The sequence below is a fragment of the Lethenteron reissneri genome, chromosome 14, assembly GCF_015708825.2.
Source record: "Lethenteron reissneri isolate LAM-NWPU_2019-01 chromosome 14, ASM1570882v1, whole genome shotgun sequence".
In the NCBI taxonomy this organism is placed as follows: domain Eukaryota; kingdom Metazoa; phylum Chordata; class Hyperoartia; order Petromyzontiformes; family Petromyzontidae; genus Lethenteron; species Lethenteron reissneri.
This window is the reverse complement of record NC_083792.1, coordinates 201,904-227,775: the sequence shown is the minus strand read 5'-3', so window position 1 is coordinate 227,775 and position 25,872 is coordinate 201,904. Positions and strand designations below refer to the sequence as shown.

The following is a 25,872-nucleotide window of genomic DNA, read 5'->3' as shown; positions in this document are numbered from 1 at the left end:
AACACAAGCGTCCATCATCACTTGATGATGAAGAGTATCAATAAATAACCGGCGACCATGCAATAAATACAATATATACAAAATGTGCAGTTACTGAGAAGGGGGAAGAGAGAGATGGAGGAGAGAGAGGACAACAACAACAAACATTAAAGCAATGTAAACAACTCTGGTTACCCCCCCACCCCAAAAGCACATCCCTTGCCCTGTGTTTGTGACAGCACCCCTAAGCACGAGAAGGGCCAGGTTTAGCCAATGACCCAACCGTCTAAGGAGTGCGACAAGCAGCAAAACGGCGCAGGAACAATGCACGGCGGAGGGGAGTCACTTCAACCGGGCAGTTCTTGAACGAGTCCTTGTAGCCGGGCCCCCAGGTGAGAGGTGGGCATGAGCTCCCTGGAGGTCCCGGGGGGAACTTGAAGATGGCCTAACGGGCGCGGCCCCTCCCGAGGATCTGCAACGACGGGCAGAGAACGGATGGGTAATGGTCGTTCCGCCGACTGTCCGGGATTAGCGCAGCCGGCAATGTCGGGGGTGTCAAGCGCTTCGATCCTGTGGGCAGAATCGCAGAACTCCCCTGAGGACCTACCTCAGCAGATGCGCACCCCAGCCTGACGGGCACACCCGACACTCGGCCCTTGTGCAATGGAGATGAAGGGATTTCAGAGGGAGCAACAAAAGGCTTAAGGCGTGACGGGTGTACAAACCAACACTGGCGACCGAACCGAATTTTCACACATTGTGGCCTTTTAGCCTGAATCACGTCGACTGGCCCTAGCCAAGATTTGTACAATTTGGGCGACGTACCAATTGGGACTTGAGAGCCTTGTCAACCAGAGCCCATGTTTTACCTGATAGACGAAGCCCCACTTAGCCGCTCATTGGCCGACTGCCGTAATTTGGAATTTTCCCTGGACGCCTCCCGTGCCTCTGACACCCGTTGAAAGGTAAGGCACATGGACGCAGGCATGTTAACATTTACTTTTCTCGGGCCCGTGTTTAGTTGGACATCAATTGGGGGGTCCTGCTTCCACCCATACATAAAAAAACGGCGAGTACCAGTGGAAGCGTGAGGGGCCATTCTGTAGGCTGCGAGAACCCCGGGGACATGTAAGTTCCAGTCGCCTTGGGACTCGCTGACCTGCTGACTTAACATGGAGGTCAGAGTCCTGTGCAGTCGTTCCACAATCCCATCTGTTTTGGGATGATAGGGCGACATCCGAACTTTTTTTGTACCCAACAAGTCACACACCTCTTTCAACAATTTAGCAGATACATTTTTGCCCTGACCAGTGAGGAGGCACTTCGGAGCCCCCTTGTGCAACACGTACCTGTGGAAGAACGCCTCGGCGATAACCGCAGCCGACTGATTGGAGGGTTGCAAGTGTTTTGTGCACCCCAAGGTGCATCAGCCGCTCATGCACCGCCCAGATGATCTTACCCCTTAGGACAGTGGGCACTACGATGCTGCAGCGGCGCAACCCGCCGTCTGAGTACATTAACAGGACCCCCTTTGAAGATGATAGGGGCTACCCCAAATCGGTTTGCCTTATCCCCAGCGTCCCTAACATGACGCCGCAGTTTGAATAAAGAGGCATCCTCCGCCTGGAGGCATCCACACTCCACGTGGTTCAGACCAAGGGTGGAATCACAAGCATCCAGACCCACGGGAAGCCACAGCAGAAGGGGGCACTGCCTCGGCAGCTGGCTTACAGCACCCCGAACCAGAGAGACATGCTCACTCGTTGCTCGGTGGTAATCATGACAGTGCGTCCGTATTCGTGTGCCTCGCACCCTTACGGTAAGAACTTTTAAACGTGTAGTCCTGGAGGACTTCCAACCATCGGGATAGCTGGCCGGATGGTTGTTCAATGCGCAGCGCGTACTGGAGTGCGCACATCAAAGCTCCTGCCATCGAGGTACGGCCGATATTGCTGTACAAAAAAAACAATGGCCAGCAATTCTCGGCATGTAACGCAGTAGCGCTGCTCAGCCGGGGACAACTCTTTACTGCCGTATGCCACGACACTTTCCACCCCGTCCACCACCTGGGACAACACGGCGCCAATGCCAGTGTTGCTGGCGTCTGTGTCCAGGACGAAGGGCAGTGAAAAATTGTTAATCGGAGGGGAGGGGCATCCACCAGGCCATCCCGGAGCGTGACAAATGCTTCCTCCTCCCCCCATCGAAATATTTGACCTTTTGCCATCAGGGCATAGAGAGGTTTAGCGATGTTGGCGAACCCGGGCACGAAGCAGCGGTAGTAGGATGCGAGCCCGATAAAGCTGCATACCTCACCCACCGACTTGGGGGTTGGCCATGTGCGCACGCACGCAGTTTTATCTGGGTCCATAGCTATTCCCGACTTGCTAACGATGTGCCCCAGGTATCAAACCGACTTTTGTAACAGATGGCATTGCTGCGGCTTGAATTTTGAGGTTCGCCGCCCGAATTTTAAGAAAAACCGCGCGTAACCATCTCAAATGCTCCTCGAACGTACGACTAAAACAATCACGTCCAAATAGATTAAACAAGATTCCCACTGGAGGCCCGCCAAAACCAGCTCCATGAGCCTATGGAACATTGGAGCAAAGTGAAGGCCAATAGGGAGCCGGTTAAATTCAAATAACCCTTGTGGTGTACGAAAAGTGGTTTTGGGTTTAGAGCTGTCATCCAGAAGCAATTGCCAGAACCCCGACAGCAGGTCAAGAGTGGAAAAATAACTCGCCCCTGCCAAAGCATCTAACAAGTCATCCATTCGCGGGAGAGGGTACGTGTCAGCCACGGAGATTTTATTTAGTTTGCGGAAGTCAATGCAAAACCGCAAACTCCCATCTTGCTTTTTGACAAGAACTATGGGAGCACCCCACGGACTGTTAGATGGAGAAATTATATCGGCGGCCAACATCTCGTCGACCGCCTGGCGCAAGGCCAACACGAGTGACGATTATCCTGGGTCTCCCCTAGGTCGAGTCGGCCTCAAATGAGTACTTGATGCGGTGTGTAAACATTGCCACTGGGGAGACAAAGGTGGCCGCTCATGCACCACCCAGATGTAGCATTGAATGGTCTAATTTTTGAACATAGTGATATTTATAAATACCTTGGGTTTTATTATTTATGCTGCCTTATTCTTTCATATGCATATTCATCAGGTAATCAAAAAAGTTGAATGTAAGGTTGCCTTCTTGTGCATTAACGAGCAATGTCTTCCAAACCCAAAATTCATAGACAGATTATTGAAGCTACAGTGGTCGCGTTTACATCGGGAGGAGTGGAATGTGCTATGCAGATTGGGGGATGTGAATAAAAGCAAGGTAGTTTTGTGAGGTCCAGTTTGCAAGTTGTTCATTGTCGGCATCTACCTCTGTGTAGCCCCGGTCCACGTGGTGACTGTTGAAGTCACTGACCTTGATGGCTGCATGAATCAGACTTTGTAGAACTTGTTAGTCGCAGTTGATGCTGGCAGACTTGTAGATATTTGCAACCTGAAATCCATCGACCTGAATTACATAACAGAGGTCAGTGGATGTCAACTGTACAGCGTCCACGATGTCAAACTGGACATATGCGGCTTGCCCGTGCTTTGGGTGTGGGACATATGACTTTATGTCACATCAGCCAACATTGCAGCGTCAAGCTTCAATGGAGGGGATGGGTGGTGAACAAGAACACTGATTAGGTTTCGCGTGACATCCAAAAGACCCTCAACGGTGAATTATAAGACTCGGAGTTCAGGCTCAATGGCATGAAAGCCACAGGGTTGCACATTGAATGGTTGGTAGTGATGATGCCGTGATCCCTCCAATAGAAGTTCCAAGAATTTGGTTCACTGGGAGGTTAATTTGTTACCTCGATGTGAACCGGGTACTGACAGGTGGCATGTCGGGAATGCTGATCCATCGTCACCCGCTAACAGCACTTACTCCAAAAATCTGTTAAAGGCTATATGGGGGATCTTTGTACTTGATTGTCACGGGGAGCAGTAGTATAGTGGTTCATGCTATGTACTAAGCACTGGTTCCCACTCATGGTCACCATCATTGACACTGCTGAATCTTTCTTGGTCTCCCCTTGGTCGACTCAGTCTCATATGAATACCCGGGTTGATGTGTAAACATCACCACTGGGGAGATGAAGGTGAACTAACATGGTGCTGACCACACCATCTCATCGTTTGCTGTGATAGACTTCATCGTTGCTTGCTCACAGCACTTGTCCTGTACGAATGTATAATTACCGGCGAAACGTCACAGAACTCGAATTGTAAATGTTGGAGGTTTACTCTCCAACACACTGGTGTGCTGAACTAGTAACTAATTGGCATGTTTTGTTATCATGCCAAACATTACTAATTGGTTGCGTCAAGTGGTGGCGGGTGTAATGACACATTTATATTTCCGCGATCTAACCCAAAAAACCTCTTATGGATAATATTATACTCTTTGGTTTTTTCGGTAAAGTCAAGTAGATATAAAAAATAAAATCAAGATATGGATAATATTGGTTGGGAAAGCCTATGTGTTAAACTATATGTATTTATGATTAACTTTTTTCGCATCTTAAATTGCCAACCGTGCTAATTGGAGGTGCGGATGTAGAATGTCTTAACATTCTATAAAGGCTATGTATTTGGTTGAAAGTTGTGTATTTTTGTGTGCATGTGTGTAGCTGCGTGCACGTGAGCTGGTAGGCCAGGCGCTGTTGCTGGTGCAGGACCTGGTGTCGTCACTGCTCAACTTCCACACGTACACGGAGCAGCGCTGCCTCGTGCACCCACTCGACGCATCCACGCACCCCGTCTCGCCCGTGAACCAGAAGGTGGTAGCGCTCCCCACAACGGCCGTCCCGCAGTCTCCTCCCATCCTATGGTTTCTGACTTAGGGTGGCTCTCATGCATGCCCTCAATTTCTCCTGCACAGTTCACGTTCATGCAGTCCTTTTGTCGTGATGTTGTTACAGGCAGGTCCCGCTTAGCCCCACCACGTAAAGCGTCGATTCCTTCGAGCTCTCTATGTCCCGCAGACATTTTTTACAACAACAAAAATTATAAAATCGAAATGCGCATAAAACACTTACGCGTGAGAGCACACAGCAGTAGCAGCATCGCTGACCGAGGAAAGGTCACCGCCCCCATCATTCGCTCGGCCAATGAGAGCGACGCATGGCTCTGAGCAAACCACAGACCCGCATGATTTGTGTTCCCGATTACAGCGACTCCTCCACTTACGAACATTTGACTTAGGAACGAATCAGTCCATATTTCCAGTTGCCTGTACGGACCGAGAGTTGTAAGTTCAATTGCCACACAATAAATGGCGGTGATGGTATCTACATCTGCAGAACATGAATAACCAGTGGCATCTACATCTGCAGGCGATTGTACAACTTTGGAAGCCATTCCCCGTGTTTAGTGTACGATTCCATACAACATGTATGGAATTGACAGGAGTAAAGTTGGACTTGCGAACAAATCGATTTACAAACAGATCTCTGGAACCTAACTCGTTCGTAAGTAGAGGAGTCCCTGAAGATTGGAAATAAATCGACTTGAGTTTTTCTTTCCCATGTTATCAAGGTGAGAACTCTTGAGACCAGAATAGAGTCTCAGGTTCCACCTAAAAGAAACCTCGCCACATAAATACAGACTGAGGGCATCACTAAGAACGTCACGGAGGTCCTGGAGCTCTTCTCTGAAATGTCCCGGACTGGGAGTGCAATAGCAGCTCCAAAACCTCCTCACCACTGCCATGTAGGAGTACAGTAGAATGCACTCGAGTACACAGTGCCATAATACTTACTCATGTTATAATTACTCTTTTTAATTCTGGAATAAGATATTTATCACCTGTGTAGTCTGTGTACAGAGGGATGTACACACTATAACTTGGAGGCAACACATTTAAAAACAACTACGTAACACTCCGGGTTCTCTAGCTAGGTGTGGCTATCTGTCGCTATGTGCGTGTGCTTAAACTGTACGGACGGATCGGTAGCACACATGTTACTTGACCCATGAATCTAAACTACACAACGAACGAGGAGCGGAGAACGAAGAGCGAAGACTTTTCCAGTTGATACCCAAAAACGAGCCCCGAATCCCCTCAGCGCTCCCCCTTTATTTCCCTAGTCGCGGCCTCGATCCATCCTTGGCCACGCCCTCGGCCACGCCCTCGACCACGCCCCCTGCTGTATCAAGCAAGGGCTCCCGGGCCTCCGGTCACGTGTCTCTCAAGCCTCCCAGGGAGGTTTCTGGCGCTCAGCAGCACTTTGAATAATGGCTGGCACTAATAGCACAGTAACCGTATTTACGTCACTACACCTGTATTATTGTTAATGGTACAGTAGAACCTCTGGTCACGAACACTTCTGACCATGACCAAATCGGGTTCCGACCAAAAAATTAACAAAATGTTTGAATCTGCTCACGAACACATACTCGGGTGGCGATCAAACACGGCCGCGGCCGATTTCCCCTTCCGCGCCATTTTTTTGTTAGCGCCAAATTTCCTGTTGTTTGTTTACAAACAACAGCGACCCACTTGTGGCCGCTTGCTCATTCAGTCTCGCTTAGTAATCGGTCTCGGTCAGACGTGCGCTCATTCGCTGTGAACTCTGTGCAGTATTTTGCGTATTTTTGCATTAATTTTGCAATTAGCCATGGCCTCTAATCAAGTGAAGAGTGGTAATGTTGGTGAGAAGAAGGTTTTAAAGAAAATTTAAATCGAAGTGAAGAAGGAAATTATTGAAAAGTATGGAATGAGTGCCAGAATTTCTTTGAAAAGCACCACCCGGACAAAACTCTTATGAATAGAGTGTAGATGCGCAGGAAAAGACAAGTCACATTAGATCATTTTTTGATGACTGTTGGTCCACCAGCTAAACGGATAAAAAAACAAGAAACCCCTGACCCAGAAATTCCTGAAGACGAAACATTAGAAGACGAAGAAATCGCAAGAGAGAAAACACCTGAAGGAGAACGTCCTTCCATCGCGGAGGCGGACTCTCCCTCAAAACAGTAACCTCCTCCCCAATCATCTTCCTCCTCACTTCTTTCACGCCAGAAGGTTTTCTCAGTGTTATTCAATGTTTTTACATTTAGTTTATTATTACACTGTGAATTCTATGGCATAATTAACTATTTTTGTGCTTAAAAATCTTTAAAAAACAATATTTATATACAGTTCGTAGGAGTCTGGAATGGATTAATCGTATTTACATACAATCCAATGGGGAAATTAGGTTCGAGTCACGACCAAATTGGGTTGCGACCAAAGTTATGGAACGAATTATGGTCGTGACCAGAGGTTCTACTGTATTCCTGGTATCCCAATGAATACCTCGTGTGCATGCTCATACTAAATAAATAATGCAGTCAGGATTGCATCCCCATGTAGTATATAGTGGTATATAATGACCCCTTCTAGCGCTGATTCGATAAGTGCACACTTCTCCAGGAACACATCCTGGGCGTGAAGCGAGGTCTGCCTGTACATGGGGCGGTAACTTTGCCCAGCATCAGCATGTTCGCTGCTTGTTGCAGGGGTTCACGGGTTCAAATCCAGCAGGTATTACGCCACCGCTCCCTACTGTGAAATTACTCCACCACGCTGGTAAGTGCGGATTGAGGGTGGGGAGGGCATAGATGAGGGAGCATATCAATACAGTACAACAATGTATTTGGCCACCCTGTCCTATACTGCTGGCCGCCACGCAATTCTACAAGCCCGATCACAAACTGTGATCACCCATTCAAGCGTTATTAAGGTTCCCACTTGCTTAGCTTCCGAGGTATTTGGGCACATATTGGGTGATTACACAAAGTATTGCGCGTATACACTCACGTGGGTGCCTTTCTGTCACTCAAGTAGGCTCTAGATGGCTGTGTTATCGCTACTTGTCTGTGTGTTTCAGACTTGTGTGTGGGTCGCACTGTGTCATGAGATTCATATTTCCTGGGTCACAGCCACTCAGCCAGCACTGCTGAGATCAGAGCAATATGTTATGGTAACTTTAGGATCATGATAAGGTCGGTTATAGAAGACATGAAAAGTGGGAGAGGTAAGTAATGAGGGCAGTGTATCAATGTTGTGCCTGTTTAGAGGTATTCATCGGCACTCCCCATGCTGTTAGCGGGAAGCTCCCCCTTCTCGTCAATAGGGGGCGGAAGCGGCGTCACGCCAGTGTAAAGGATCATGGCCCAAGGGGCCAACGCCAATCCCGAAGAGAATGGATCCTGGGACACAAATCCCCAAACCCCGAGAGGGGGGATTGGGGGATGATGTCACCTTCCAAAAGGTTCTGGAAGGGAGGCGTGGCTAGGAAGGGTCCGGCTCAGTCATCTCCAAGCTGAAGACCGAAGACGGGAGCTCAAGATAGGACCCTGGACCCCAAGCTCCGCTGTCCTTCTAAGGGCCGGAGCTCAGTGAGGCCAGCGGTCAAGACCCGGTGACCTTGGGACGGTCGGGTCAGCGTGGCCTTCCCTAAGACCCCGAGCTGGAGGGCTCAGAGCGAGAGTGGTCCAGTGTTAGGTGGCAGTGTAGCCCGGAGGCCATACCTCCTTAGGTATGGGGTGAAAGGGGCCGTTACCCCTTTGTGTTAGGGACCTTGTATTCGGTGCAGTTAAATAAATATTGTGTTGCCTCGCCTACGTTCTCCTCTGGTTCCTGACCCGCTACAATTGGTGTCAGAAGTCATTATTTATCACTCTTTTGGTGAAATTATAAGACCCAATACAAACTTGATACAGCAAATCTGGCTGTGACAGTCCCAACTGATGACGGAGACTTGTGTTGCCTCCGAAACGTCGTGATTTTTATTTTTATTTTATTTTTATTAATTTTAATTTCATTTTTTACCTACGTGACTTTACCGAAAGAACTAAGAATATGAATCCTTGCAGTCACGAAAGCTTCAAATCTAGAATAAAACAATTATACTTTGCGCATTTACCACCCGTACGCATAACAATTAAACTTGTTTCTTTAACTTGGGTGGTGGAGGGTCTTACAACTCATATTTGGCAAGATGAATGTGACTGAACCCAATAGTTTGTATATTTATTCATTTATTTTATATCAAGTGAATAGAGTAAGCGGGGTGATCCGGACCAAGTCAAGAGCATGGTGACCGGGCGTCGAGAGGAAAGGTCCTTAACGCTGATGGTGGCCGTCTGCCCGTTTTGTTTTCTCACCGCAGTTTTGCCAATTTCTGCATGAGAATGCGTCGTACGTGCGTCCCCTGGACCAGGGCATGCAGCAGCTGCATGACAGCATTACAGAGGATGCAGTCACGATGCTGGTAACACCAGACCCCAACACCGCTGTGGCATGCACCCGATGACGTCAAGGTCGCAACGGTGTAATGATAGAAATTTGACAGTGATGTGCAAGCTCAACACATGGCCTGACCTGTTTAACACATAGTAGTAGGCTTTCCCGACCAATATTACCATAATTAGAGGTTTTTGCGTTAGATCGCATAAATATGAATGTGTTATTAAACCCACCACCACTCGACACGGCCAATTAGGAAGATTTGTCACGTAAACAAAACGTATAATTTGTTGCTAGTTCACCACAACGGTTGTGTTGGAGAGTAATCTACCAGAAAAACGTCACAGTACTTGAATGGTAAATGTTGTGGGTTTACTCTCCAACACACAACCGGCGTGCTGAACTCGTAACTGATTGCCACATTTTGTTTACGTGACAAACCTCACTAATTGGCTGTGTTGGGTGATGGCATGTTTAATGACACGTTTATATTTACGCGATCTAACCCTAAAAAAACTTTTATGGTTTATACTGCAGCGGTAAGTTCGGTAACCGGGAGGCATCTTTTTCTGCGTCTGTCACAGGAGACTGTCGTGTCGCTGTCGCTGTTCTCCGACAGCCTCTCTAACTATGTGTCCTACCTGTCCAAGCTCACGCCCTACCAGCTGGAGAGGTATGACAGCTCCAGTTTTGGATGCAAATCCAAATTTTTCTTGCATTTCCACATTTATTTCATACGTGCATATCTCTCTCCCCGTGGTAGTGTGGATTTTCCCTGCGTCCTCCGGTTTTTCCCTCCACATTTAGAATAAAAATGGGTTTAGAGGATTTAGCTGCTATAAATTTTCACGTGGTAAGCCACTTCGTTGAGCTATCATTTGTGGCCAAGTCACTTCTTTTTTACCTGGTAAAATGAAAAAAAAATGGTCTAGTTTTGTAAATAGTTTCGTTTATTTCAAGGATCCATTGCAAAAATTACGAAGGCCACATGCCATCTCAGGTATCCTATTGAGATGTGGTTCCCAACCTGGAGTCAGCAGAACACTGTTGGCCCATGACGCCTTGTTAAGTGGCCTAAATGTTTTACTCTATGGCAGTACGTACACTTTTTTTGTTGACAGTTGAGAGTGGCTCGGACAGGTTTGGAACCACCACCGCTGTAGTTGAATTCCTCAGAGAAGAGAGGGAGCAGGGCTCCACGCCAGCCTGCATGACTGCACGATATCCCTGTGATGTCCCCGCAATGTCCACACTCGTGTCCCCGTGGTGTCGCCCGTGATGTCCCGCCATATCCTCATTATGTCCCCCGTGGTGTCCCGACGGTGTTCCCCGCGATATCCCCACAATGTCCCCCACGATGTCTCCCGCGGTGTCCCCCGCGGTGTCCCCGTGGTGTCCCCGCAATGATCCCTGTGATGTCCCCGTGATGTCACCCATGCAGCCTGCAGGAGGAGTCTCGCTCGCCCCTGTGCAGCGAGGAGCTGCGTATCCACAATGCCGCACTGGAACAGGACGTGAGAGCCATGACAGCAGCCTTCTCCCGCACAAGCACCTACGTGGTGGCGCTCACGCTGCCCGGTAGTGCTGCTTCATTCTCCTCCTCCACGCGCCCCCACAGATGCCTCCCACACTCACGTCTTTCACCCTGACCTGGCGCTCGCTGTCTTTCAGTGAATCCTCTCCCACTCAAAAATGGGCGTGGTTCTCACCTCATTGCCATTGGTGGCCCCTTAGCCAGTGGTGGAAATTTTGCATTCCTTCGGTGGGTCTCAGCTTTTGCCCCCAGGGGCAACCACTGACTTTACCAACACCGAATCATGTGGACAGCTGCTCCAAATAAATTTTCATTTAATAAAATGCCTTTTTATAATTGAATCTTTTCACTGATTCATTGCTCCTTCCCTGGAAAGTGGGAAGCAGCCTAACCATAAGTAAAGGGCTGTTGGCTTTCTACAAAGTGATAATGCACATTACATTGGCTCCAGGGGGATGATGATGATGGACTGAGTTGATATAAAAATGTATTTGAAAGGTGCACGGCCCTAGCACCACTCCATCTAGTTGATACCAGTGTTAATAATCACATTGGTGATTTCCCTTCAGGAATTAATATATTATCTAATTGGTTTATGGAAACCCTACACATCCTTAGGATTCTACACATTTATTTTATTTAACCAGGTGAAAACTCAAGAGACTATGGGCCCGAGTACAGAAAAAGCATGTGAAATCCACCGGGCAGCAATTTTGAAAGCCCTATGTAACATGGCTGCCATAAAAGACTTATGCAAAATGGCTGCTGTGAAAGTCCAAATGCAACATGGCCACTGTGACATAATCACTCAACGGGTTAAGTTCTTCTGCGTCTGAGGTCGTTTGTACAGTAATATTATTTGTGTTTTTTATAAAGCGATGCGAGTGTGATTCTTTGTGTATTTGTGTGAGGTGTGTTGAGAGTGCATGTATGTAATTGTTAGGTTGTATTACGTTCAGTTGTGTTACTTTCTGTGTGTAAGAGAAAGAGTGTTTGTGTGTGTATCAATCATAATGGGAAGCGGTAGTGTTGTGGGTAGCACGCTGTGCTATGAACAAGGCAACCGGACTTCGATTCCCGCTCACGGCCAACACCAGTGGCGATTATCTGAATTGGTCCTGGGCCTCCCCTAGATCGACTCGGTCTCAAATGAGTACCTGGTGTGATGTGTAAACATCGCCACTGGGGAGGTGTGATGGTGGCCACCCACTCCATCATGTAATGTGCCGGCCTTCATCAGTGCTCACTAACAGCACTTAGCCCACAGTCTGTTAAGGCTATACGGGGGTTCTTTGTATTTGTCTATGTCAGAGTGAATTTCAACAGGACCTACATGTCTGTGTTATTGACCTGGTAAAAGCCTATGATATCAATAGGCTAGGGTTATGAGTTATTCTTCCTCCTTTTGGAGTCCCAGACCGTCTGCTCACAATGATTAAGGACCTTCATGATGGTGGGCAGGCCCAGATAAAGTTGTGTGACCGGGTGTCAGAGCCATTTTGTGTCCGGGTGCGGTCAAGGGATGGCTCCCTTTTGGTCAACCATATTACGTATGCGGATGATCTGGTGATTTCTGCCAACTCCGAGAAGGAGTTGGAGGTGCTACTGCGGAACCTGGAGCATGCTACTAAGGAGATGATGTCTTACCATCAGCTCCACAAAAACAAAGCACCTACCAGGGTATTTTATGTCCTCAAACGCTCCCCTCACTATGAGTGATGGGGCAGTTGTGCAGAGAGTGGAGAAGTTTCCATATTTGGGCAGTGTGCTCATCACCAGCTCTGGTTGGGCAAAGGAGGTCTCAAGCCAAATCGGCATTATCACCAGTATGACACAAGCAGTAACATAAAAGCAATGACACCAATGAACCAGATAAAATTAAGAGGAAAACAACCAAAAAACAAACCACATTACAATGCGCCCTTAATGCCAAGCAAATAATTAATTCGTAAAGTCGAATTGTGGCAGTGTTTTGTTTATAATGCGCCAAGCACTTTCGCATGTAACGAATTGGCCATTTAATGTCGCCTCTTGCCTCCCTCCATGCTAAGGAACGAGGCCTCAGGCGATGCACCCTGACAACCACGGTGCAGTGCACACACAGCTCGGAGCCGCCCTGCACAGCCTGCACCGCGCTGCCCAGGGTAAGAGCGCGATGCGTGACCCACCGTGCCGTGTCACGGGGTCTTACGTGGTGGCCCGCGTAAAGCACCGCGCTGTCGTTATTAATTGTTCCAAGAATGCTCGCGGATGAGTCTATGGGACACACGGTCTGGGCACGTGTAGACACACGATGAGGACCGCGCTCGTTGCTTTTCAGGTCGTGTCGTTTACCGTTGTGTCTGCACGGTTTGCCTGCCTGCATGCACACACACACAGGGCTCTCTAAGCACTATGGCGCCAAGGTGAGCTTGGAGCACGAACTGCCCACTTCAAGCCACAAGCTGCGCTCCACTAACGAGTGTCTCCTCTCATCCCTCGTCACCCTCGCCTGCACCACTGGCAAGGTGCGCCCGCCTGTCCAGCACTATAGCGGCCGCCTGGGGAAGATAGCAGTAGACAGTGAGGTTGCGCAACGTTGGATGACGAAAGTCGCAGCTCATGTGATTCATCGTTGATCTTTCTGGGTTTGGACCATGTGATCTGGCAAAATCTGTCTAATTGCTACATTCGATTTTTTTTATTTGCTCTTAAACTTACTGGTGAGCTGAGAGAATTAATAATTGTCGAGTTAAACACAAGCACGAGAGTTTAATTTATTTGGCTATGCGGGATGGTGGAGGGTTCTCAAGATGATGACGTGGCCTAACCTCAAAATTCAGTGAAGGACCATTGGATGACAACTTCAACAAAGTGTCTCCCGGTACAAACGAGCGTGGGTTGGTGTTCATCTCCATTGATGGCCCCAGGGCCTCTCGGAGAAATTCCACAATCCCTTGAGGGAGGGCCAAGTCTTCCCAAAGATTAACAATTCTTGGCAGGTCGAAGTCGCTATTATTAAGACTTGAGCTCAATAAATACAGACTTATACAGGTAGGAACAACAGGTTCCACACTGCCCACCAGGGATTATTTGTCTGTCTGTCGTGCATATGGGGAGGGTGGGGGGTGAGAGGGGTGGGGCTGGGTGGAGAGGGGAGGGTGGGGAGGGGCTGGGTGGGGAGGGTGGGGCTGGGTGGTGTTGTATATGTCGGGTTATGAAAATTTTATTAAAAAAAGAATAAAAATTTAATTAAGATTCGGAAAATGTGTAAATGTGAGGAAGAATGATATTTTATTTAATTATGCGCATAAATTATGCTAAGATATCCGTATTAGTTTATGCAAATGTTTGCGATTATGTTAATGAGGGCATTTATGATAATTAAGCTTAGCTTCGCTGCCCAGAGTAGTATCAATGGGGATAAAACAATTATTCTTGCTTAAACATTAATTATCTCTTAGTGTGTTTATGTTAGGTCTCCAACCGCACATACAATTATTCCACCGCGTAACACGAGCATATCTGGCGACAGGAAAAGTCCTTAAACATGCATGCAATGATATTCATATGATAGGCGATGAGCAAACTATTGTATCCCGAAGGCAAAGTATACGGCAATAGATTAATCAGCAAGATTATATATTTAACGAAATGTCTTGGAACAATGGTGTGCGACGCCGTGCGTGTCCTCTTTATGGGAGATTCGTATCTCTGGCTAAGCTTTAATGAATTCGTGGATCAGGTTCTATGACAAAGAAACAGGTTTGATACGATATTCTCTCTCTGTGAGCGTGTAGATTCATGACGAAGGTTTCAAAAGTTTAGTTTACATTGATGAATCTATTCGTAATTTATGCGATTAAAAAAAACTAAATTAAACAAAATTTCAAAAAACGACTAAGGAACTTTTAAACGACGTATTCTTATCACTCGATGAGTCACGATGCCTTCACGGCCAGTTAGTGATTCTCGTGTATGTGCGTGTGTATTGTCCCCTTGATAAATTATTGTTTTAAGCGAAGGCCGAAGGCCGGGCGCTGTGTCATGAGCTTGTGGGTGGGGGAGGGGCATACAAACAGTGGCTTCACGCCCTGCTCCCTCGTGCGGGCGTGTCTGCAGTGAGCCTTTGGCTCTCTCCACTGCTGGATGAGCGGCGTCGGCACGATGCTGTCTTTGAAGAGGCTCGTGGCGCTCGGCGATTCCGTCGTCAGATAGCGCGCGCAGCTCGTCAGCTGCTGGATGTCTTGGTTCCCAGCTGGTGCAGGTCGGTGTGTGGTCGAACACACGGCGCATTCGATGGCGCTCTCCTCTTCCTCACGGGCGGCCGGTCAGGCTCTTTCCCCTGTTGGATGATGGGTCGACAGGACGCTCGCCACTTGTCCGCTGATGGCTGACACCCTTCGGTCGGTGGCGCTCGGTGGTGCCCGGTGGCCCCCGGTGGCGCCCGATGCTTTGTGGCGATGAACGAGGCTTTCGTTCGTTGGTGGAAGGCTTGGTCGACGGTTTGCGTTTCTACCCTTCCTCGCAGCTGATTGCTCGTCAGCGCAACTCTGTCGGCTCATACCGAACTCAGCCCCTAACGACCTCTCGTCCCATCTCTCCTCAAGGCACGACACCCATGGTTGGTGTCAGTGCCTGCCGGCAAGCCTCCGCCCAAACTCCCTCGCAAGTCTTTCTCGCAAAGCTGTGTCGCAAGACTGAAACAAGACTGAGTTGCGTGATGTGCGTTTGTGCTTAAACCAAGAGAACGTGAAACTCCCTCCCCTCTCTCTGTTCACAAAAGCCCAACTTTTTTTGATGTCGCTGGCTGTGGGGAGGGGGGAGTGGTATGTGTGTGTGCATGTGTTTTATTGAGACATCTGTTACATCTCCTCCCCCAAGCCATCTTTTCATCCATGGAACACAGATGCCCAACCTGCAATAAAAACATTTGTGAGAGCCACTTCCCTCGCTCTGGGGTTCACAGTATTTCCGTCGGGGTTTGATTTTCTTTATGGAGGGATGTTTTTTCCTTGTGTGTGCAAATCTTGCTATCCGTGCTGCGGGAAGACAAAGGCGGTTGTGAGGCTCTCTTCCTATGGAGTACATTACATCTTGGTTAGGTATGACTGACTTATTTCGCCTTTAATTCTTCTAGATGACCCTTTGTCTACTATTCGTAATAATTATTTGGTTTGTTTAGAATTATTATTATATCCCGAGGTTAGAGAATTCGTTTTGGCTTAGGAAGGACCCTGACTGCCATAATTATTATTATTATTATTATTTTTTTGATCAGGTCGCGTAGAGAATTATTGAAGGTAACAATAACATTAGTATTGAATTAATAAATGAGGAGTCATGATCCACTGGTGTGGATTGTAGCCTGGTTTTTAATTGGAGTGAGTGTGAGGATTGATAATGTTCACTTAATCTTGGTCGCTAAGTTTTGGAACTTTGTTAATTAAAATAGCCCACAACCCATCTGTTTGCTTTTCGCCGTCCTGCTTGTGAGCACAGCTTTGAAGTCCGTGTTACAACACCCCCCTCTCTCTGTCCTTTGTACGAGGAGGGGCTTATTATCTTTTATGGTTCGTCTCCGGCCTTTTGTTGCGAGCGTGTCACTGCAGCTGATCGCGAAGGGGGGGGGGGGGTGGCGTTGTTTGCGCTTCCGAGTGACTATGTGAACAACAAAAAAATATTGGCAGAATTATTCTTAATATACATTTTTGGAAAAAGGGGCACATATACAACAGTGGGGAGGGGCTGGGTGGTGAGGGACTGGGTGGGGAGGGTGGGGCGTGGGAGGGGTGGGGCTGGGTGGGGAGGGGCTGGTCACCCCGTGGTGCCCTTATAAAACTCAACGTTTAACCTACACACTACACTATACACGACACGATACACTACACTTATACAGGTAGGAACAACAGGTTCCACACTGCCCACCAGGGATTATTTGTCTATCTGTCGTGCACGAATGATCTGTCCAACCAAGTTCCTACCTGTCCACTCCGAAGGAACGTGTATTGCAAAAAACTGTATCATGAGTAGATTGCATGTGCTGCATTGTACAGCATTAATTGCCATTGTCGTGACTTGTGGGAAATTAAATATATGAAACAAAAGCTCTGATTTACAGTATATAAAACATTATTTTGTGTACCTCAATTGTTGAACCTCCAGGGCTCATGCGTTACAGCAGCATTTGTTTAAGCATGCAAATTCTGAAGTGGTTTTACTCCAGAGTTTGTCTCGTCAGCAACATTACTTACTCCTCTTCGCTCCCTGTGGAGTATAACGCCACAATTTAGCAGCCTTCTCTGCTTCACCCCAAGACAGGCCCATGGTCTTTAGTTGGTCTGGAACGGTGCGTCGCCAGATGGTCTTCGGCCTGCCCTGTGGTTTTTTTCCCTTGTGGTGTCCACTGTAGGGTGGTTTTCGCTATGAACTCGGTTCTATTGTCCCAACTTACACATTTTTTATTGGTTTTTATATACAGGTCCTGGGTTGAAATCTTGTTTGGCCAGAAGATGCGACAGATTTTCCTCAGGTAGTTGTTGTAGAAGGTTGATAGGGAGTTCATGTCTATCTTGGTGGTTCTCCAACTTGCACTATTGTATCTCAGTCCTGATTTTACTTTTCCATTATAGATTCGTACCTTCCAAATATTTATGTTGGAAGACAGGTGTGTCTTGCCTTTTTAAATCCTTTATATTAAGTTCACTTGCTTGCTTGCTTGCTCGCGCGCTTACGACCGTGCAAATCTTTCGGTCGTTTTTTAACCCACTTCCCGTGATCCAATTGAGCTGACATTTTGCACACAGACTCGTTGTGCGTGACAATTTATTTTCGTGAAAATTTTTTTCCTAAATTTTCCACTTTTTAGGAACATTTTTTTTTTCATATTTAATTTAAAATACCAATGTGATAAAAATGAAACTCTTACTCAAGAAAAACAGAAATGAATAATAAAATAAAACCGATGCCACGCATATAAAGGATTTATAGTGAAAAACTTTGTTTTTACGGGTTAATTTTTTTAGTCTGGACTTGATGGCTTTTGAGGTGGAGTTTTCTTTGCTTATGACAGTGCCAAGGTATGTAAATGTTTCAACCTGTTCCAGTGAGTTGCCCTTGATTGTAGTATTTGTTGTTGTTGTTGTTTAGTTCATCTCTTGGGTCTTTTCTATATTTATTTGCAGGCCTAGTTGATCAGCAAACTGGCTAAACCGAGTTGTTTTCTCCTGCGTATGGGTTTGTTGAGAAGAGAGCAGAGCTATGTCATCTGTGAAATCAATATCTTCGAGCACTGAGCAGGGGGTCCATTGGATTCCCCTTGGGAAGTCTCTAGTGGTACATCTCATAACTAGTGACGTGCGGTGAGGTCAATGGCTGGGGAGGCACTGGCTAGTGTCAGAGCCAGATTTACACACTGAGGGGGCGTGGCTTAACGGAGGGGGCGTGGCCTCACTAAGGGGGCGTGTCCTCACTGAGGGGGGCGTGTCAGACACGTCCCCCTCAGTGAGGCAGATGTGATAGCTGCTTCCCCTGCTGCTTTTTCATTGCAGTTTCATGACGAGACCAGCGAGCCTAAATATCTTTATACACATACGTGAAATAAGTTACCTGGAGTATGGAAGGCGAGGACATGAAATGAAGGGGTCTACAAACATTACATCGGTGACATACTGAGATCGTAACAGGCACGCGCTTATTACCCACGCTCCATCCAGTTATTGAGGGGTTGCGCAATCAGAGGGGAGGCTGAGCTCGTTACTGCCTCACCTCTCATCTCTTCCTGTATTTGCAGCGGAGCTCCGCACATTTGGCGATTTTGACTATAAAAATGATTGGAATCATACAGAAAGGACATTTATAACACAGATCAGTGGAAAAATCTTAATATTTATTTTATTTGATTATTCTTTTTTTTTTACTTTTCGTAACAGCTATTTTCATTGGAGTATGAAAGGTGAGGCACTGCCTCCCTTGGCTCCCCTGACCTCACGTCCCTGCTCATAACCCAGTCAATGGTAACCAGGAAGAGAATTGGTGAAAGGATGCATCCTTGGCGTACCCCCGACGTCACAGGGTTCAAGCCTGAGGTAGTGTTGTTGACCAGGATTGCACATTCAAATTCTTCATTGAAACTCTTGATCAGCTCAATGAGTTTTAGTGGAATGCCAAAGACTGTCTCTGTGTATGCTATGGAAAGCTTTCTTAAAATTGATGAATTTGAGGTATTGTGGGGCTTTTTATTCCAGGCACTGTTCTGTGATATTGCGTAGAGTGAATATGTGGTCCATGCAGCCTCTGCCTTTCCTAAAGCCGGCTTTTTCTTTCCGCAGGGTCTGGTCAAGGGGACTGTTAATCCTGTTGAACGGCATTTTGCAGAAGACCTTGCTAGGAAGCGAGAGGAGTGTAATTCCTCGCCAGTTGTCGCAGTTTCCAAGCTCTCCCTTTTTGGAGAGTCTCACGATTAGGTCTTTTGTCTAGTCCTTGGGGATGCTGTTACTCTTCCAGATGCTTTGGAACACGTCAGCAACATTATGGTCTGTTAAATTCAATTACAATGCAGTTAGGATTTACGCAGCGTTTAAAAGGGGAATAGCAGCAGCCGTCATGGCCACGGTAAGTGTGGAGTGGAGCAATCGTGCAGCAGTCAATGCGCCGCGCTGTGAACATCGCGATGCGATTTCCGATTCCCGGCCATAGCTAACATCGGTGGCGAATTATATTTGGAACCTGCCTGGGCTTCCCTCCCACAAAAAACCCACACTGACCAGTTTTGATAAAGTATGGTCAAACAACTCCTGACTGACACGGCATGGCGAGGCATAATGAAGCAGTGAATTTATAAAGGGCTGGATGTGATCGATGCAGCCAGGGTAATGGGGGAGGGGGTGATGATGGGCTATGGTATAGTGTACTGTGGTATAATGTGCTGTGGTACGGTGTGCTGTGTTACAATGGGCTGTGGTACGATGTACTGTGGTACAGTGTACTGTGGTATAGTGTGCTGTGGTACGGTGTGCTGTGCTGAACAGATTGCCGAGTTTTTCGCTGCCAGCCTGGACTTCCTGTCAGTAGCCCCCAGCTCCGCCTTTGGCCGGCGGGGGGTGGCCGGTGGCGCTGAAGCAGCGCGGTGCGTGGCCAAGTACCGGTGGAAAGCGGCACAGTACATGTTCACCATCCAACAGGTGACCACCACCGCTAGACCACAGCCGCCAGTGTGCTCCTTGCACAATGAGACTGCTTGCTCGCTTGCTCCAACACAGAATCAGAATCGGCGATAGCGTTCGCTCCACTCACGGAGAGACCACTCGACCTAGTACCTAGGTATACCAATCCAACCAGTTACAATCAATCAATCATCCAGCTCTCACAGTGTGACTGCTCCACCCACAATTGAGTTAAACTGCTTAATTTAGCCAGGCGAGCTGCACTTTGTCACCATGTGATGTGTCGAAGGGTTGCTGGCGGGAGATCATGGGACAGACCCAGGTACCAACTTGCTGTGTTTTATCCACCCGGCACTATGCTCTTAGTTGTGAGTCTTGCTCTTCTGCCCTCTGCTGTTATTGGAGGGCGACTAACTCCAACTGCCCAGTAGCGTCCTTCATGAGCCTCCTCTACAGAAGCCGATCTTGACACCGCTGGTACCAATTAATTAGCAAGTCTAGTCAACTCCATATCCTCCTGTACAATGGCGGAGCCAGGATTTTCAGGTAGTGGGGGGCAACCCCTCCAGCAATGTAAAATTATAGGAGTTGTTAGTCAGTAAGGACTTGTTCCTTGCTTTTTATTCGACGCGCGCACGGCGATGGCGCAGCCATCGATCAAGGGTCGAATTCGAACCATGTGTGATCGGCATCGCGCTTGCTGAAGGTGTTTGCCTTCAGGAAAGTCGTGTATTGTATACGCATCTGTGCACAATTCTGTGAGCCACATATAACTGCTTTGCCGTTACTTATTGCCATTTATGGACTCAGACTATTTTCCTATCATCGCATAGAGTCCCTACATAATAATATGCTACACAGTAGCAGTGGGCGTCGCAAAATGCCGATTTATTACTAATAAACCCCAATGATCCAATCGAAATTCGGGATTTTGATGGGATCATTTGGGGGGGCATGTGCCACCCCCCCCCCCCACTGGCTCCGCCAGTGCTCCTGTACCACATCCACCCTTCTCTTTTCCAGTCTGTGCCGCACCCATGTAGCTCCCTCTGTGCGACTGAACAAAAACAGTTTTGGGCATGCGGTGACTGGGAACACAGCCTACATGCCCCAGCCAATGCAGCCTTGCTTACCGGAGGAGCTCACCAATGGGACTGTGTCCAAATCTTTCAAGAATTTGTGTAGCTCCCACAATACAGTCTGGTTAAACCGAGGATGAATCATAGGCAGGCCAGCCTGAATGTTTCTAACTATCACAGATGTTCCATTGGACGGGTCCACGTTTTGCAAGCATCGAGAAAGGAGGGCCTGACTGGCCGAGAAGACCCGAAGCTTTGTGTGGAGGGACAGACCAGGGAGCTTCCCCACAACGTGACATAGCTAATGAAAAAGTAATGCCGCCCGACTGATTCGGAGTAAGACCTCCGCTGGCAAACCACAGCTGGTCATAAGTACACTGCCAAGGTATGGAAATATCTCCACTCTCTCTATAACTCTTGGGGAGTTCAGGGGGTGCAGTGTTTGATTCCACAGAATACCCAGGCAGGTCCTTGGTTTTGGTAGAGCTGATGGTAGGGCCCCACCTCTTAGTAGCACACTCCAGGTTCAGCAGCAGAGCCTCCAACTCCTCTTAGTGAGACACGGGAAAGAGACCGCTCAATACGTACATTTCTACTGTAGGTCAGTTCTGTTAATGAGCTTGCTGAGATGTGTTTTTATACATGCCTTACTCACATTCATACAGCCAGTTATTTTATTTTTTACAAGAGTCGTGCCGAACTTCTTTTACATCAACCATGTGTGATCGGGGTTGCCGATTATTATCACTCCCCCAACCAAATGTAATCGCCCAATCAAAATTGAGCTTGAGGAAACGTCCACTGCTCTACATAATCCCAGTTCAAGCACCCCTCTACTCCTCCTCCCCCCTGACCTGACCCAGGATGGCACCCACTGAGGCACGACGAGCATTTCCTATGTCCTGTTGATAAGCATTCACAAGGCATCTCCTCGGGACCCAACCAAAAGAACTCTGTGACTGAAAAAAAAAGCACTGCGCATGTACGTGTGTGGTCAACACTCGGGCTCAAATAAGCACCTGGTGTGGTGTGTAAACATCGCCACTGGGGAGACAAAGGCGGCCGGGCGTGTTGCTGGCCACCCACCCCCTCGTGTGCTGCGCCGACCTTCATAGGTGCTACTCGCTAACCGCACTTGCCCCAACAGTCCATTAAGGCTATACGGGGGATCTTTGTCTTTGTGTAGTCGCCCCCGGACTCGGTGCCGTATGAGGAGGCTATGGCTAACCGGGCGGTGCTACTTAGCTCCACCGAGAGCCGTGAAGGCCTGGCTCAACAGGTAACTCACTCGCTCCTCACTCACTACCAATCATTGCTCACTTCTCATCCACTACTCTGTCACTACTCACCCATCCACCAATAATTCAACCAATCACTCACGCTCACTCACTATTCACACCAATAATGCACTTAATCACTCACCAGTCACTGAACCACGAACAAAACTACTAATTCACCCACTTTTCACCCACCAATCTCAACCACTCAGTACTTGTTAAATCAGTCACTCAATCTAACATGATACTCACCACTTGCTCACTCATATGCCTACCACTTGCTCACAACTCACCGATCCCCTAATTCACTACTCACCCCTAATTCACTACTCAACTACTCACTCATTCAATGGTTACTACTCACTATTCACTTAACCCCATACTCACCCACTGGTCCTTCACTCTTCCACTTACAACTCGCTAAAGCACTCAAGCACTCACTACTTGTTAAAACACTCATTCACCACCCAATCGACTACCACTCAATTGCTACTTAATCATTCATTACTCACTAATAAATCATTCACTACTTGTTCATTACTCAGTCAACCATCTACCCATTGTACGAAGTACTCACTGTGCTATGCCAGGCTCTTTGCCACGTCCTGTGTTCGGTCATCTGTTATGCCAGGTGGGATAAAGTGCTGTGTTACTTTTTTACGTACTCATAGCCTCCAGACTAGCAAGGATGGAACTACCATATTGGTCACGACAGCCTGCGTGTTAGAATGTAACAACCCTCTCGCTGTCTCTGCTCCTCTTCACATGTTTATATTTTCTATCGCGCTGAGTCTATGGTAAAGTTTCGTTAAAAATATATTTCCGTGCGTTGGAAATGATGAATTAAATATAATGTGACTCGTGGTTCCTGTATGAGTAATTTATAATCCCACGAGGTGCACCAAACACTCGCTTCGCCGACTGCCACGCATGTTTTTTTACGTCACCTCGGAGTCGGGGCACGGTATGCAAAGTTGTAATAGCGTGTTTTTGTATTATTTGTTTGTCATTGTGAGGTTCTTACCCGTCCCCCACTGGACATCTGTGAAAAAGAGCTTAATAGCTCATCGAATTCCTCCTCCATGATGAATATTTTGATTCTGAATGCAAAAGTCTCCCCCCTCATTCTGACAGACGGGAAAGACAGTCCCAGCTACTGAATTGCCATGGGTCGTAAGGTGGTGCTGCATGTCGCCTCGGAAATTGCCTTGGCTGACGCCTTGGCATCACTGCTCCCTCTCAGCCTGCTGTGTACAATAGGCTGTGGTGAGGGGATGTGCCCACAGAAGCGCGTGCCCCACGATGCGTTGCAATTCCCGCCAACGGGCTGCCTATCACGTGACGGAAAACGGCAGGAGCAGGCAACCTGCAAAGGCACCTGGGGCACCATGCAGGCACCTCGTTTTGCCGTGGATATTTCGAGCTATGGTTCATGTGTGGACAACGCACGAAGCAACGGTCCGGTGCATGAGCGCGCAAAATATATATTGTGGATTGCATTGCGTCGAGCGATTGCATTCGCTATATCACCGACTACAATCCACACTTCCATTGTGTCGGTGCGAGCACTTGCTTGTGCCATAATTCTGATTACGGTCGGTAATCCATGCAGGATCACCGCAGTGTGTCAAGCACTCGTTACAGCCTGTGCTGGTAGCTGTGTCACGTATTATTATTATTCCAGGTCTTCTGCTGTTACCCCTGTCTGTCCCCTCTACATCTGCATTGGCTGTGCTGTAGCAGTGCTGAACCAGGCTGTTCCTGTTCTGCTGCTACTTCTGCTGCTGCTGCTGCAGGTGTTACAGACCCAGGAGAAGCTGCTGCGGCTGGAGCAGGAGAAGGAGCACTGGTTACTCGAGACGCAGCTGGCGCAGGCGCGGTTTGAGAAGGAGACAGCACGCTGCCGCCAGCTGGAGACGCGCTTGCACTTGGCACTGAGCCAAGTCGGTGCCGGTGGTAGCGGCGGTAGCGGTGAGGGGCAGGAGGCAGCGACAGCGCAGGAGGGGAACATGCGAGATGCAGTGGCACAGTACGACGGTGCTGGTGCCAGCACGCCGGTGAGTGTGCGGCGAGCCAAACGCAGCGAAATCAGCAAAAGCAGTGTGAGAGCCACTCGTCTTAATATATAACACGGTGTGCTAGAGCAATGAAGGAAGCTGTGGGAGAGAAATGTTTTCAGAAGCAACAGTTCTCCAAAGAGATATGAGAGAAAAGAGATGAATTAAGAAGAGAAATGAAACATGCGCAGAGGGTAAAAGCCCCATATGTACCTGTGCAGAATTGACCAGGTTATAAACGACCCTCTGCCCTCTCCTCGGGCATGATTAAACTATTCAACTATTGTTATTTTACCAGGTAAGGCCCAATGAACTGTATAGCTCTTTTGCAGAAGTGACCTGGCCACAAACCATAGCTCAATGAAGTGGCTTATCATCATGTGGACATTTCGAGCAGCCAAATACTCTAAAAGCGTGATATTGATTCTAAATGTGGAGGGAAAAACCGGAGGACCCGGAGAAAAATCCATGTGACCATGGTCTTAGAGTAACACGTAAACTCCAAATATACAGGCGTCAGTGTCAGGATCGAACCCACAACCTGTATACCAGGTGAGGTAATTAACATCTCGCTACCTTGGCATCCATTATGCAGCTGCAAAGCTTAACGGTTCGCTAAACTGGGCAACTAAATGACTATGCACATTCGTGATTGCTAGAACCAGAAGGGATCTGTTGCTAAAAGAGTGGATGAATTACACTGGTCAACACACTTTTTCTGGCATAAGGTATTCCAACGGTTTTTTTATGTAATTTTGGGGTGCTGATTCCAAATCTGGCATCAGTTTTTGTCTATCACATCAGGTTTTTGAGATATCAAATATTGCATTTTCAATAAAAACTGCAGAAGAAAAATATTAAATAAATGTGGATATCTACATAAGATTATATTATAAACACACTATCCTAAAAATACAGCACCATATTTTAACACTAAAGCAGTGACTGACTCGCAATAACTTGCAATCATAAGTGACAGAGTTAATTTCGGGTAAAATCAATGAAAATGGGGTATGCCGATAGCATAAAAATGAGATGTGATAGAGCAAATCTGAGATCAGATTTGGAATCAGCACCCTGAAATTAGTCTAAAACAGGTGCAAAAGTCCAGGCCAGAAAAACATTTTTTTTTTGTTGACCAGTGTTAGTAGCGGACTTGAGTCGATGATTAACTGAATTTCGTGACTGCAGAGATTCATCTTCTTGGTTCTTTCGGTAAAGTCACGTAGAAGGGAAACGTCGTGAGAATTATTTTATTATGTTTTATTTTTATTATTTTATTATGTTTTATTTTTATTATTTTATTACTTCCCTTCTACGTGACTTTACCGAAAGAACCAAGAAGATGGTAGCAAATGAATAGCGGATGATTGGTTTAGTTGCTGATGTATAAGAGAAAAATAACGATTTCACTATTTGGGAGATGTACAATTTGGGTTATGATGCTGACACAGTGACCCAAGCTTTCATTGAGCAAACAAACGCCACAAATCATCCCTTGCATCTTCTT

General features: G+C 47.4%; 1 protein-coding gene across 8 annotated transcripts in view; it reads left to right on the top strand.

Moving 5' to 3' along the window:
* The window catches only part of PPP1R21 (protein phosphatase 1 regulatory subunit 21), a 107,717-nt gene that overhangs the window by 51,832 nt on the left and 30,013 nt on the right, over nt 1-25,872 (top strand). For 7 of the 8 annotated variants that reach the window (XR_009755106.1, XM_061551208.1, XM_061551207.1 and 4 more), the window contains exons 10-18: nt 4,669-4,818; nt 9,196-9,297; nt 9,857-9,945; nt 10,714-10,850; nt 12,858-12,950; nt 13,186-13,313; nt 19,815-19,967; nt 22,215-22,307; nt 24,102-24,362. Coding sequence is in view for 7 of the 8 variants with exons in the window: in XM_061551208.1 (XP_061407192.1) it covers nt 4,669-4,818; nt 9,196-9,297; nt 9,857-9,945; nt 10,714-10,850; nt 12,858-12,950; nt 13,186-13,313; nt 19,815-19,967; nt 22,215-22,307; nt 24,102-24,362 (1,206 nt within the window). In the remaining variant the exon portion in view is untranslated. The remainder of the gene's footprint in view (nt 1-4,668; nt 4,819-9,195; nt 9,298-9,856; nt 9,946-10,713; nt 10,851-12,857; nt 12,951-13,185; nt 13,314-19,814; nt 19,968-22,214; nt 22,308-24,101; nt 24,363-25,872) is intronic. The other variant, XM_061551211.1, reaches the window with a different exon arrangement.